The sequence below is a fragment of the Ziziphus jujuba genome, chromosome 9, assembly GCF_031755915.1.
Source record: "Ziziphus jujuba cultivar Dongzao chromosome 9, ASM3175591v1".
Taxonomy (NCBI): Eukaryota; Viridiplantae; Streptophyta; class Magnoliopsida; order Rosales; family Rhamnaceae; genus Ziziphus; species Ziziphus jujuba.
In genome coordinates, this window is record NC_083387.1 from 11237665 (window position 1) to 11253909 (window position 16245).

At 29.6% G+C, this 16245-nt stretch overlaps 2 protein-coding genes and 1 non-coding gene across 3 annotated transcripts; all 3 read left to right on the forward strand.

Moving 5' to 3' along the window:
• The first annotated feature begins 168 nt into the window (after positions 1-168).
• On the forward strand, positions 169-3876 carry LOC107411195 (la-related protein 6C). The gene is made up of 10 exons (XM_016018742.4): positions 169-626; positions 1703-1784; positions 1890-1984; positions 2111-2182; positions 2331-2410; positions 2513-2591; positions 2704-2751; positions 2825-2893; positions 2997-3125; positions 3397-3876. The coding sequence occupies exons 1-10, from the start codon at positions 321-323 to the stop codon at positions 3646-3648; spliced, it is 1212 nt and encodes a 403-aa protein (XP_015874228.3). The 5' UTR covers positions 169-320; the 3' UTR covers positions 3649-3876.
• A 573-nt stretch (positions 3877-4449) lies between these two features.
• Positions 4450-4523, forward strand: TRNAI-AAU (transfer RNA isoleucine (anticodon AAU)). Its single transcript has one exon. It is a non-coding gene; the product is annotated as a tRNA-Ile (tRNA).
• A 6593-nt stretch (positions 4524-11116) lies between these two features.
• Positions 11117-13843, forward strand: LOC107411241 (peroxidase 10). Its single transcript, XM_016018784.4, has 4 exons — positions 11117-11448; positions 12665-12856; positions 13003-13168; positions 13377-13843. Exons 1-4 carry the CDS (start codon positions 11191-11193, stop codon positions 13784-13786), a joined length of 1026 nt encoding a protein of 341 aa, XP_015874270.2. The 5' UTR covers positions 11117-11190; the 3' UTR covers positions 13787-13843.
• Positions 13844-16245: the final 2402 nt, after the last annotated feature.

Consider the following 16245-nt stretch of genomic DNA (forward strand, 5'->3'; position numbering starts at 1 on the left):
AGAAAAAAAAAAAATTAATTAAAAAAAAAAAAAAAAAAAAAGAGTCAAACCCACAAGCAACGGTCATGTGTAAGAAACTAGCCCTCTCATTGAAACACAGAAGCCCCATATTTTGGCGCCAAACGTGGATTCAATATCAAATTACAGTTACTAAAGTTCAGGAGAGAAAATGGGAGAGCAAGCAATTGAGAAAAAAAAACAAAGACAAAAACAAAATAAACAAAAAGAAACAGAAAAAATGAAACAACAACAACAAAAATAAAACAGAGACATAAATAAATATAATTAAGAGAAAGTTAAAAAATTTAAAAAAACAAAAAATGGCACAAGCACAGCCTGGGGAGAAGATGCAAGAAGCCCCAAAAATGGAGGTGAAGGACAGGCCGTTCAAATTCAATGCTCAGGCACCGGAATTCGTGCCCAGATCGCAGACCCAGATGCCAATTTCTGGTTATTTCTATCCCTGTTTCCATTTGCTTGGTGGGTCTGGTACTGCTGCTCCTGATTGGATTTATGTTGGAGACCACAATCCCTCCCCCTTTTTCATCTCCAACCCCACTTCGGCCCAGCCCAATTGCTCCAAGAATGTCCTTTCCGATGATCTTCAGAATAAAATCATCAAGCAGGTTCCCTTTTTTTTATTTTTTGGGGGGTCATTTTTGAGGTTTCCTTTGATTATGGTTTTTGAATGATCGAGATATGATTAATAAGTTTGGATTTTAGCTTTTATTCCCTTTTTCTTGTGCTGCTATCATTTAATTTTCTTGAAATTGGCTCTGTCATTTCATGATCATATGTTGTTTATTCTATTGATCTTATTGAATTGTGACATTTAATTTGTGAGCAAATTATCGATTTCCATAGATTTTTGGGTCAAGAACATTATACCAATATCGATCACCTATGCCCGGCTCCATGTAGATTCAATTCACTGTTTAGATACGTATCTGCTTGATCCTGATTAAGGCAGAAAACATTACTTATCTCTCTAGGAGTAAGGGATAATCCCATTTGGGCCATTCATTTCGACCCTTCTGATTGTCTGAATGTCTGTGGTTAAAAACATTTGCAATTGGCTTTGCAAGGAATTATAATGACATTTAACTGGGATCTTTCTTCTTATTGAGGTTCCTATATCATATCCATTTTTTGAGCACATTTCTTACCAGACCACGCTCATCTTGGCTAACCAATCTTTTTGTTATGGCTCTCTCCAATGTCTACTTTGTCATGCTACTTGTTTTATAAATTGGGGACATAGAGGTTGTCTGCGTAAATGGTTCTTGAAATAATTCTTGAGTTTAAGCCATTAGGTCATGTTTGTCATGCCTGTTTCTTTTTTGGCAGTGTGCCAAGATTTCTTTAACTTCCTGCATCCAACACAGCCGACCCGAATCGATTACCCTGCATAATGATAGTGTTTAGTTGAGAATAGAATCTCATAAGGAATCATGGTACACTTGCATACAATTATTTTGTGCAGTGTATTCACACTCCCTAGTAAAGCCAACATACTAACAAATGCAACTTTATGTAAAACTTATAGATGCCTATAGTCATCAAGTTATAATGATTGCTAGGCTTAATTCTGCTCAATATGTTGCCACATCAATATTGAAAAGTTCCTTGTAGCTGTAGGAACCAGGGTTTGTACTTGAGCTTGTTGAATATAAAGATGAACTGTGTATTGAATACTGAACAGGTGGAATACCAGTTTAGTGACATGAGTCTACTTGCAAATGAATCTTTGATGAAACACATAAGTAGAGACCCTGAAGGTTATGGTAAGCATCATCAAAGGGTACTCTATGAAACATTAGCATAATCGAGTTTTCCTATATGTTTTCTAGTGGTATCATTTTAATTTATTCTCTTTTCATAATCTATAGTTCCTGTATCCGTCATTGCTTCTACAAAAAAGATCAAATCCCTTACTAATAATCACCATATAGTTGTCCAAGCACTCCGGTCCTCTTTAAAGCTTGTAAGTTTCTTTCAGTAATCTGGTGAAAAGTTTGTTAGTTAATTATCAAGTTCAAATTAATTAATCAATTACTTTTATCTTCAATATGGTTTTCAAATTTACATGCTAGTTGATTATGTCTTAAAGGTTGTAAGCGATGATGGGAAAAAGATTAGGCGTAAGCACCCTTTCACTGAAAAAGACAAGGAGGAATTGCATGTAAGAATGGATGCTTTCTGCATTATTAAGACATGTACCCTTCTTCTTCAATTTTTATTTTTTGGTACCCTTTACAGATTCAAAAACCTCTAAAATGCTTTTGCAATTAATATTTATCTAAATGTGGAGTACCTTTCTTGTCTTGCAGTCTCGTACTGTTGTAGCTGAGAATTTGCCTGAGGATCACTCTCATCAAAGCCTTGAAAGAATATTTAGTGCAGTTGGAAGGTTGGATCTTTGAACTTATACATCCTGTTCATTTTAGTAACAAACATTTTGAGAAAATCCTCAATCATAGTATCAATGCTTGTTGTCAATTGTTGTCAACAGTGTGAAGACAATCCGAGTGTGCCATCCTCATGAATCCAATTCTTCCCGTTCTAAAGGTGATTTCTTTATCAGTAACAAGGTATAAGATTAAATCAAAACTTCTCTTCTTTTTTTTGCCTCTCAAGTTCTTTTAATAGCCAGAATACACCAAATATTTTTTTCTTATAGTTTTTAAACTTGTTTCTTTAAAGCTCCATGCACTTGTTGAGTACCAGACAATGGAGATGGCTGACAAAGCGGTTAGTTAGCAACAAAAGAACTTTTTAGAGCTTCAAGCCCTTTTCATTTACTTACTAGCTTTTTGCTCACCAGGTAGAGAAGTTAAATGATGAAAGAAATTGGAGAAAAGGACTCCGTGTAAGGTTGCTGCTCAGATGCTCGGTATATCTAAATAGATTTTAAAGCTAATTCTGTCCTACTATGTAAGATGTCACTCTGCTTACAAGAAATGCTCATAGCTATTAGTGTGAAATTTGTTGTCCAGCCAAAATCTGTCCTGAAGAACAGAAAATCAGACTTTGATGGAATTTTAGATGATGATGATCCACCAGCTCCTGATTCTCCTGAAGATTCCTCTCAGCCAAACAACATAGATTTGGTGATTGAGAGTAATGTAAGTATTTGCTCGGATACCACTCATATTATCGTCAAATTCAATTACTATATTTATGTCTGTTGTGTTAAATATGAGTTTGTGACTTTGTATATATGGTTGAATCTACTTCTTTAACTGACTTGTAATTGAAGATAACTTTAATATAGCATCAGAGCTTAGATGTTTCTGTGAACTCATGTGAGTTAGATATTAAGCTTGCTTATCATCAAAACCATCTGACAATGACATATCATACTACCATCCCAATAACATAATATAACTTTGGTAGGCTGAAGAAAATTCAGGCGGATCAAAGAAAGGATGGGCTCGAGGACGTGGTAAGGCGCGTGGACGCTCTCAGAACCATAGCGGACGTGGACTGCTAGCCCCAACTCCTCAATCAAACAGCATTATCCAGAGTGAAGCAACTGGAAAACAGAGTTCAAAAGGGCCAAGAATGCCAGATGGAACAAGGGGTTTCACAATGGGAAGAGGCAAGCCACTAAGCACCCCAACCTTAGCCAATCTTCCTAAGGAGTAATGGGGTGTGGAGGTGGGTTCTGTTACTCGGTTTTTAGTTTGAGCTAGTTCACTAGTAAAAATGGCTCTACCTTTCCCTGCAGGATCAGGTGGGAAATTGGGTTAGTAGCTGTAACTAAATGAGTTCAAATTCTATTCAACATTGAACAATTTTTATTGATAATAATCTTGAGATGTATATTATATAGACTACTCAAAAATAATGAAGGCTGGAGGTTACGTTTCTCTTTATCTTCTCTTTCTGTGTCTCTAGCCAAGTATCTAAATCCCCAACTCAAGAAGAGCCCAAACTAGTTTATTCGAGAGGGGGAAAAAAAACAAAAATGGCCCAACTAATATCATAGGACTAAAAAAGTGAAAAATCAAAGCCCCAAAAAAGAGAGAAAGAAATGGTGAAAGGAAAAAGGAAAGATCGTCCATATTTTTCTCTCGTATTGAAGTATGTTTTGTTAGTCAATATATATATATATATATGGAAATTCTATGGTGAGGACGGTCCGCATGAGAATCGTGGTATTAGTGACGGTTTCTTAGAAAATCGTCACCAATACTATGAAAAACCGTTACCAATACTGTGGTCCGTATGAGAACCGTCCGCACCATAAACGGACTGTATATATATATATATATATATTTATCAATTATCACAACTATACGTACAACATGAGAAGCCGTAACTATTCTATAAATTATTTACGTATGCTATCATCCTCAATCCCCATATAATCGGTGATGTATGGTAAAATTTTGCTTTGTTAAAGCTTTATTTTATATAAATTATCTAATTTCCAGTAGGACACATGGCCTATTAGCTCAGTTGGTTAGAGCGTCGTGCTAATAACGCGAAGGTCGCAGGTTCGAGACCTGCATGGGCCAAAAGTTTCTTTTTATTTTTATTTTTTATCTTCAATAGAAGTTGTTCGGTTATTTGTTTTCTAAAGGAACCTCAAGGCTAAATAAAAGGATTTACTAACCAAAGCAAAGCAAGGAGAAAGAGAGTATAAGAGCAGATAGATTGGAGATGCAAAGCTAGTTTTATAATTTGCTGTAAAAAATAAGAAAGATATTTCTATTTTTCTTGGTTAAGAGTAAGTAAAAAATAAACAATCAACAGAGTAAAAAAAAAAAAAAAAACTATTTTAAGTTATTTATAAATGAAAAAAATCATTTGTTCACATCACATAGCTAATGTAGATACTGTACTTATACCCAATTACTATTTTAAAATATTCAACTTATAAAATTATAAAATATATTTAATTTAGAATTGAATGAATTTAAAAGAAATATAAAGTTTACCAAATTTTCTACTAATGATGAAAAATGGTAAAGTGTTATTATTTAGTGGCATATATATTTTTTTAAAATAGTTTATTCTCAAATTCAAAAACATATCAAATATAGGAACAAACGCCTAAGTGGCTGAGGATTGTTATTAACATATATCTTTCAAAGATTTTGAAGATGTAGGATGGAGTGGTTCTAGGTATTTACATTTCCTACACCGTGGCCGGTGCGCGAGATCCCATCCTTTCTCTTTTAATTGTGAATGAATTCTTCCCCTATCCCTAACAATCGTATTTTCAACTCAGCCACCCGAAGTATCATATGCATTATTAATTATAATATTAAATTTTAAATGATTGGTGTGCATTATGCTCGTGGATATAATGATAATAGGAAGAGGAAGAGAGAGAGAGAGAGAGAAACATTTATCTTTGTCCATATCAATCCCACAACTCAGTTGCAAATACCAAACCTTGGTTCAATGGCTAAGGTAAAGGGAGATATATATTGTGGCTAAAATGGCTTTTGCTGGAGCAGCCATTAGCTCTACCTTATCATTCATTAGTCATTATATTTTACCACTCCAACCTCAAGTAACTGATCAGCTGCATGAACTATTAAAGCAAAAATATTTTTCTTTTCATTAATAAACATATGCAACCCTTCCACTTCTGAATGATATTGAGCTAATCTGCAATTCACTTGACAATTACATTGAAATTAGCGCATGTGGACTTTAGACTGCAAGACACACACACACACACACACACATATATATATATATATATATATAGATATGGAACTATATATATATGTATATATATTATTGTTATTATTTGTCATGCCCAAAAAGTAACAAAAACAGGATGGAGGTTCGGTCCTTACTGATTTACACAGGGGTTCTCGAAGCTTAGGAATTGGGCAACTCTCCGATCATTGTTATATTAGCTACAGACTGTTTTTAACATAAAAATAATTCAATACAGAATATTAAAAGAATACTAAAAATAATTGAATACAGAATATTAAATTTTTCTTATGAAGAATTAATGGTAATACCTTTGTCCAAAAATGTATGATAAATATAAATATGAATTAATTTAATTTTAATGCCCGACACATAAGGTTGTGTCAGTTTGTCACCATTATATTTCTAAACAGCAATTGGCAACGTACACCTAATGCTTTTGCAGTGAATTAATTAGGACTGAGGGAAATTTTAGTACCAATTAATATGATGGAACCCAAAATTTGATGGTTAACTATAATCCGTCATCATCATCAACTAAACTGTCCAAAATGACAAGTTTGCTAATCTACTCCCAGCAATATCACCAACATCAATCGATATTAACAAAGGTTGACATAGGCATAAAAGTTCACGCTGATTTGACTGAGAAATTCTAGCTAGAGAAAAAGATTGATTTATTAATAAATGAAATTTAATTCGTTGTCACTTGCCAATTAGTTTATTAACTGAGTGTTTTTTCAAAATGGACACCTACAAAATGGTTAGTCAAGCTCAACGGGTTTGAGGCCATCCGATTAATAAAACAAAACTAATCAGTCAAAGTAAATAAGGCTAGGGTTTTGGTTTGCTTTTTTATTTTTTTATAATTTTTTTTCCAACTATATATTGGATTGATATAGTGGTGCACTTTGTTATAATTAATTTTGAAATAGAGTAGTAACAGAAAGTGCAATCACACTTGTAAATTGAGCAAGTGGCTGGTGAAATATCTTTTATTAGCCTTTCGTGCATTGACGCTTGTATTTCCACTGCTTATTTACACTTGTAAATAGTGATGGCTTATCTCCACCCACATTGACTAATTAGCTTTAAAATAACATTGCACGACCTCTTATTCATGTTTTGGACGTCTCTCTTTTTTTAATGTATGTGATCACGTGTATGTATTTTCCCTTGATATTATTGTTTCTTGTGTACATCTTCCTCGTCACAAACGCAAGCATGCAGGCCGTACATCAAAATAAAACTAGTGAATTTTTTATAAGAATTAATTATATTCCAATATTTTTGATTTTCAATTTTTTTTTCATTTATATAATTATATAATTTTTTCACACAACAATTTGGTTTTTTTAATTTGTTACAATTTGAATTTTTTTTTTTTTTTTTTTTTACTTTTAACCAGAGAGTTTCATAACCATTTCACAAATTAATGTTAAATTGTATCAAATTTCGAATTAAAAAAAACAAGTGCAAATTTTTAAAATTAATTATACAAATATGCATTTTTAATATTTTTAATTTAAAATTTGATATAGTTTAATACTAATAAAAATGTATATAAGCTTTTTTTTTTAAAAAAATAATAATAAAGGGTATTAAAGTGTAAAATTTTAGAATAATTTTAAATTTGTTCTTTATATCATCTAATTTAAAAATTGATATAGGTTAATAATAATCCCGTAAAACGCTCCTACAGTTAAAAGCTAAATAAAGTCCAAATTGCTAAGAATCGAAAAAAAAAAGGATTTAAATGGCTAAGTCGAATAATTTAAGAATTTAAATTAAAAGATCTTAAAAATATAGAATACCCAAGTGCAATCAACCTGTTTAATAAATATCTTCTTCTTTTTTTTTCTTTTTTTTTGTCATTTTAAAAATTGATAGATATCAATTTGGCCCTTGAATAAATACATCCAATAGTAACGTATATAAAATCAAGGCAATAAATCTCCATAATTACATATTGGATCTAAAGTGCAAATTCTCACACATAAAAGAAAAGAAGAAAGGGAAAAAAACCATGAATAATTTATCATTATTTATGCAAAGTTTTATATATATACCTATCCAAAATCCAATATGACTGTTAAAAAATTCTTTGTCAAATACATCTTGGTTCATGGTTCATAGAGCACTACTACTTCCTCAACTTATCATACTGTGACAAAAATAATAGCAATAATAATAATAATCATATGATTTAAGTTTTTTTTATTACCCTGGTGGCAAAGGCCATCAAAATTGACTTCCTCACATCTTAATGATAAATAAATAAATAAAAAAGGAGAAGTTGTGTTTATTATTAAATTTATTTTTTTAAATTAAATGTACACTTTTAGTAAAAAATATTATCTAATCAAATTTTATACAAAAGCAAAAACAATAATGCTAAAGTTATCAAAATATTAACCAAATTTATTTACCAATAATATGACAATGTAGTAATATTTAATTAATTAATTTTTTAATTTATTTATCTATTTAAAAATTTATTTTTATATATTTATATTTTATAAATATATCAATCAATAATATTTTTACCATAACTTTTGATAAAGAAATTTACTGAATATTTTAATATCTTTAACATTACTTAAGCAAAAATAGACATATCATAGATAGCATAATAGTAAGGATCTTAAGGTAAAAAGTAACAAACCACATGTCTAGATGATGTCAAATCATGTAACTATTTTTAATCAATAAAACACAAATGGAGAAGTACCAACCCACAAAAGTTGCACGGTTGACTGAATATTTATTTAAACTTTGGTTACTAATTTTTACCCCATATAGCAAGCAATTAATATGGATGACATGGCTTACTTCATTAGATATTTTTACCATAAGTTTATCATACAAATATATATACATTTACACACACACACACACACACACAAGGCGTTACATATATTGATAAGTTAAGACAAAACAAAATAATAGTGAAAAATAAAAATAAAAATCATATATAATATAATATTATGTGATAATTAAAAGAAATAGGAATATTTCATTTATATCCTATGGAGATTTGAGATAAATACAAAAACATTTCTCAAATTTATAATAAATGATTCTAACCCTTAGTGACAATTTAAATTACCTCTATGCTCTTAGTTGAATTGGATTAATTTTAAAATTTTAATTAATTTTTTGTCTATTTTATAAAAATTAATTTGAAGACTTGAAAATTTAATTAATCTATATTTTAAACTAATTTTATTTAAATTATGTAACAGTTTTACAGTTAAAAAATATATGTGATGATTTTAATATAAAATTTTTAAACTAAATGATAATTTGCCAAATATATTTAACTAAATGTATTAAAACGTATTACAATTTATCAATTATATTTAACTAAATATATTATGATTTTTCAAATATATTTATCTAAATGTATTTGTCAAATATATAAATTACTTAAAAACTTATGTAATTAAAATTATTATTTGTTTTTTAATAAAAAAAGAAAAATTATCACATAGTTTAAATTAAATTTAATTAAAAATATAAAATAAAAAAACTTTGAAGCCTGTAAATTAATTAATACAAAATAAAAAATAAAAGTAAAGCTTCTAAAGATAATCTAATTTTATTAAGAATATAAGAGTAATTCCAAACTGCCTCTAAAGGGTGTAAAACATGTGAATGATTTATTTAAAATTTAAAAAAATGTTTTTTTTTCCCTAAATTTCAAAGTTGTAAATGAAATATTTCTCCAATTTTATTTTATTTTATTTATTTATTTTTTTTGGTTGGTAATGTACGTAGTGGACGACTGATGAATACACTAACTTACAATGGATTAAAAAGTATAAATAAAACTCATTATCCATTAGCATAGCTGAGATCCCTGTAAGCATCAGAAAAGTATTAATTGCACATGTAGAATTAACGCAATATTGTGGCGGTTGCTGCATATATAAGCCAATACCATGATCATGGAATATATAAAGTAATTATGAGTTTGATCACTCTATGATGAGTGCTTGATTCACGAGTTGTGTGATTGTATATATATAGGATATGTTGAGTGGAGGTTCCATTACTTAGCATTGTCGCTTCAGATCTCCTACGCAAAACATTCCTTAATAGAACACAAGCAAGTAGTTTAATTGACTTTTGAATATTGATGCGCATGGTTTTGAAATCCATATATTAATTAAAATATATATTGTCCAAGAAAAAAGTCTTCAAAAACACAATCTCCAAACTATTCAATTTGCATTCTTTTATCTAATTAATCAAAACTAGCTAAGGCAGGTTCATGCACCACTAAGTTAGCTATATATATATATATATATATACACACAAAACATATGCCCGGTCCAATTAAACAAACTAGGCAAATTCAATAGTTTTAACTTGGGACTTTAAATATAACATTATTACATTGATCTGATAAAAATTTATAATATTTTTCCTGATAGATTGAGAAGGAAATTTTAGCATCAGGCCTATTCTATTATTGAATGTAAGATTTAGAATTATCATATGTAATCATTATCAATTTTAAAAGTTATCATTAGTAGTTAAAGTATTATGAACTGAATTGTTTCATCTATATTGGTTGAGACTTTATCCTTATAAGGGGTTGCGACATTATTTTTATTTATTTATTTATTTTTCGGCCGGACAAAAAAGTTTAATTTTATTTGAATCTAACTATTTAAAATTTTTTTTTTATGGTAAGATGACTTAAACACTTAATTTGTGATCTCTTGAAAAATTAGAGTAATTGATTTTGTAGTACCATATACATGACATGATGGTTTTAGTTTTTTTTTATCAGTTATAAGATCATTTCAAAGTTAAAAATTTTAAAATAGGTTAATAGCATCTATGGGTCCATAAGAAGTTCAATTTAACAAAATAGCATTTTGGTAATTCATAAAACATATATAAGCTACTAATTAATTTTAAATCCATCTATTAAAAAAATCAAAAGGTTGATAAAGAATAGGATTTACTATAGGTTGATCTCGTATGTTTTACATAAAAACATACAATATTTATCTGTTGAAATAAGCTTCCACTTTAGATGAAAATTCTATGACAAATATTAAGAATTATTACTTTACAATTTGAATTTTTTAATTTAAATTATTAATTAAAATAACATCTTTTTATAGTATCTATATTACCATATTCCGAATATAAGATAAAAATATATTGTCCATAAAAAAGTTTTGAGATTCTTTATGAAAAATAATAATAATAAAGTAGAACATTTTGAAAAGAGAGAGAAAAAAAAATGCATGTTATCAAAAGTACTTATCTCCCACAAATGAATTATATGAAGTTGAATAAAATATTTTGGTTGTAGACTTGGCCATTAATTAGGTCTGAGGTATCAACCATAATGGGATGTTGCCTCTATCACTATCAACCAATGAATTTAGTTTGAATTTTTCAGTTATGTTTGCCTATAAATCCCCCACCGAGTTTTTGTCTACTCAGAAATATATGAGCATTAGTTTGTAGAGAGAATTAAATATAATGCCAGATATGGCTCATGATCATCATCAAAACCTCTGCTCGTTTTTCACACTGCCTTTATTTTTAGCAATTTTTGTGTTCCCTCTTGTTCATATGTATCCTTCTGTTGTTCGTAGCCAGCTTGATTACAATTTCTATGACAAATCCTGCCCACACTTACAATCGATGGTCAGCTACGCTGTTTGGGCAGCTGTCAGAAACGACTCCCGGATGGCAGCTTCACTCCTCCGTTTGCATTTTCATGATTGTATAGTCAATGTAAAGTTTCTTCTTTTTCCTTTTTTTTTTTTTTTTTTTTTTTTTTTTTTGTCTTTTCATATTCTTATCTTCTTTTGTACTAAGATTAAATTTAAAACTAAAATTTTGTGTCATTTTCATAATATTTTCCTTTGAAACTAACCGTTAGTTTTGAAAAGCTTAGATCACCGTTATTCTTCTTTTTTTATCGAAATTTTAGTTTCACATGTATAAAAAACGTTTTTTATTTTTTATTTTTTTCGATATTGGAGATTCGAACTTCAAGTTTTACTGGGGAAAATAAAACGGTGGATTTGCCACACCAAATTGTCTCCATAAAAATGCAAACCCACATGGTTTTTTTTTTTTTTTTTTGGAAAAAAAAATATTAAGATAACTATTTAAACATGTGTAGGTGTAAAAGTATATATTAAAAGGTACTGGACCGACAATAATTTTATATACCTACACAACGTATAAATAATAAAAATGTAAAGTCACAATTCAGTAGTAAAATCTACTATTTTTTGATAATGATCATGTTCATATTTTCCCAACCTAATATAACAAAATAAAAAAATAAATAAAAGAAGAAAGTGGATGTGTAGAGTCATTAATCATCAATAGATGCCTTGTCGTGAACAGATCAAGGTTGTGGACAGGGATTAAATAGCTAAGAAAACAAACCTTCATTGCAATTTAAACTTACCATCTTTGTTCCTGGAAATTAAGAATTGAATATGCTTAGTTAAGGTACTATTTGGTTCGTAGATTTATAAGAATTTATGCTCATTTTGTTGACAAAATTACAAGAACGCGTATTCAACCATTATATTAATTCCATTAAGATGCAATTATTAATTAGAATATTCCTCACGAATATATAGATATTACTCTGACACTTTTGAAGGGGAATCAGAGAAGTTGGATGCTAAGAATAATCATATATAATATATAACAAACAAAAATTACAATGTTTCAATATCACCTATAATCCTCCTAAGAAATTAAACAAAATATCTAAATTCGGATGTTTTTCCGACTCTCTAAAAGTACTAGGATAAAGACTAAAACTCAATTTTTTTTTTTTTTTTTTTTTTATGTTTGAATTATAAACCCTTACATTTTATCAAAGATACATGATTACGGTTATCGAATTAACAAAACTGATATATATTAATTTTGTATATGGTGTTGTATGAAATTGATCAATCTTGGTTTTGTGTGTAATTTATAGGGATGTGATGCATCGGTGCTTCTTGACGACAGAGACAATATGAAAGGGGAAAAGAATGCTCCACCAAACCGGAATTCGCTTCGAGGCTTTGAAGTCATCGACTTTATAAAAGAAGATGCGGAGAAGTTTTGTCCATCAACTGTTTCATGTGCTGACATTCTTACTCTTGCAGCTAGGGAAGCCGTCGTCCAGGTACTTCCTCCTCACATTCTTTTGCATTTTCTCTACTTATTAAAGTTGATCATCTATTTCTACACAGATAATAGACTATTAACAGTCACATATACATATATATATGTATACATATATATATATATATATATATCTTTCTGATTTAGGCTGGTGGACCTTTTTGGCAAGTCCCTTTAGGCCGACGAGATGGAACAACAGCAAGTGAGAAAGCAGCCACTGATCAAATACCATCACCAATTGAACCTCTTCAGAATATCATCACCAAATTCACATCAAAGGGTCTTGACGTTAAGGACGTTGTAGTCCTCTCAGGTTATTTATTTATCTTTTAATTAATTGAAGATCAGGCTCGTTTGGAATGCTGGACTGCATTATAAATAAATAAATAAAACAATTTTAGTTCAATCTAATATATTCTCTAACATTTCAAATTTTATCTCGAAGTTCTGTTTCCAAACAATATTTAGCATAGACTAACATTCTTTCTTTTTGTCTAATATATATATATATATATATATAGGAGGACACACCATAGGATTTGCTCAATGCTTCACATTCAAGAGGAGGCTGTTTGACTTCAAAGGTTCTGGCAAGCCTGACCCAACACTGGATTCCTCATTCCTTCCTAGCTTGCAATCCATGTGTCCAAACAAGGACTCATCGAACACCAATCTTGCTCCTCTTGACCCAACCAGCACCTTCAGATTCGACAACATGTATTACGCAAATCTCGTGAACAACACAGGCCTCCTTGAATCTGATCAGGCCTTGACAGCTGATCCAAGAACAGCTCAATGGGTCAATTCCTATAATGTATATCCATATCTTTTCTCCAGTGATTTTGCAGCATCTATGGTCAAGATGGGCAATCTTGGAATCCTGACAGGGCAAAAAGGGCAAATTAGAAAGAAATGTGGGCTTGTCAATTAATTGGTTAAGATATGTAATGTTAGGTACTTGTATGAAAGTGTTTTCATGTGCAGTTTATGTGTCAATTAGTGGAGCTATGAAGACAAATACATACATAAATAATACAGTGTTTGTTTATAAAATTATTAACCTTTTGATCAAATTGATCTGATAATACTATACTATAAAAATCTATCAGATTAACTTTTTAAATTTAAAGAAATATATATATATATATCTTTAGTCTAATATTATAATGTGGACTAGATAAGAGATTGATTGGTTAGATATATTAATTATATGCAGTGGATGCTTACTACGATTTCCTTGTTTTGGATGCTTACCATGATTTCTTTGTTTTCTTGTGTCTGCTTGTGGTTTTGATATCATACTAGCTGGAACTTGAGCATTAGAATCTTAAAAAAATCTAATCGAACTTATGAAAACGACCGATCTATTCCTAAAAGATTCTGTTAATTATAAATTTGTCAAAAAAATAAATTACTTAAACTAATAGAATAAATATGAATTGGGTTTGAATTCGACTTTTCAAAATGTTCTTTTGATTTTTTTTTTTTTTTACGGAAAAAAAAAGTTAGAAAAGATAAAGATTGATATACATTTATAATACAGAAAAGATAAAGATTGATATACATTTATAATACTGAATGAATGATATATCTATCCACTTTGATGAAACAATTTGCATTCGTCTATATTAATAATTCCTCCAATCCAAGCAATAGTAAGACTTACGAAACCGAATCAACTTTTGGTGATAAGATTTCCTAAATCATCCACTCCTTTGGCATAAAATTACGTTAACCGAGCCTCTGCTGACCACTGGCTAGAATATGATCTAACTCTGATATCATCATCATCACCACTCACACAAGTTTTGTACTTCAGATCCTTACAGAAACAAATACATCCTGCTTTTATAATTATTCATTCTTTTCCCTCTTTCCCACTTTCTCACATGGGAATTTGTGGAGAGGGAAAAAAAAACAAAAACAAAAAAAAAAAAAGAATAGGGTTTCAATTTTATGGGAAAATCAAAAATAAAAATAGGTAAAATAAGGTAAAACCCCTTGTGAAATGCACAGAGTTCCAAAAAGAAGCCGACAAGGTAGTTGAATTCAAAAAATTAAACAAAAATTAAAAATTAAAAATTAAAAGAAAAGCTGGTAGATGCCCTGATGAATGCTTTGTACAACGACATTGAGATCTCTGTGTCAAAACCATTTGTAATATTTTCTCTGGGCTACCTCTTAAATACCCTTTTCTTTTCTTTTCTTGTTTTTCTTTTTTTTTTTTTTTGGGGGTAATAATACTATCTCTTAAGTACCCTACTTTAGAAATAGTTGGATCTGCCAAAAAGTATTGTATGTATATATATCATGATGAGCTATCTTTATCATCATTATCATCATCATTCACACTGCAACACAGATATATTCTCTGCTTTTAAAGATTAGATTCTCTTTACCTCTCTCTGCTCATCTATTATTCTCTCAATGTTTACTTTTTCCCTTCAACTCTTTCACAACATATATGTTAGACTTTGAACAAAAACCAAGTCTGCAATTTTTTCCATTTTTATTGATATATATATATATATATATATATATTCATGTTCTACTTCTTATGGTAGGATTTATGTAGTGGTAGTGACACAAGAGTTAAAGAAAGGAAGAGAAATTAAGGTGGCAATTAAACTACAAATTTGGGCTTCAGGAGGCAACGTGAACTTGGAGACCTGGACATCAATGGTATTCTGCAGTAGTTCTTGAAATGCATACAAATATAGTGATTGTGATGGAAGAAAATAAGATTGTGGATGGCCAATGTTTTTTACCACAAGAACAAAATGAAAAATGTTATTATAACGTGATAGATATTCAAGTTTTAAATGAAAAATGTGTTTTTTATAGCATAAAGGAAGGAAATAATGTGTCTGAATGGAAATTAGGACCTTCAAAATATCAGATTCAAACCAGTCCAAATGTTGATTAAAGTATACTTCTTTTTCTTTAGATGATAATGAGAAAATTGTGATGAATTTCTTGTATGATCTTTTTACCTAATCTAATACATAAAAAGTCCGTTTGGAAAATTTCAAAGTTGAAAAGGAAAATAATTATCGGGATTTAGTTTTCTAGGATTCAGTTTCCTGATAATTAATTTTTCTTTTGGTTTGTTTGGTAAGTAATAGTAAAGTTAAAATTTATAAGTAATTAAATTTAAGATTATATAATAAATTAAGGATAAATATATATTTTTAAAAAATTTCAAAACTAATTTTTTTGGGATTTTCAAAATGATACCTATATATATAGGAACAAATTTCCCATATATTTTCCTATATTGGTGGGAATCTAATTCACTGGATCATACTTTTCCATCATATAATAAACATTCAAATAAAAAAAATTTTTCATTTTCATAAAAAAATTATATTTCTACTAATTTTATCTCTA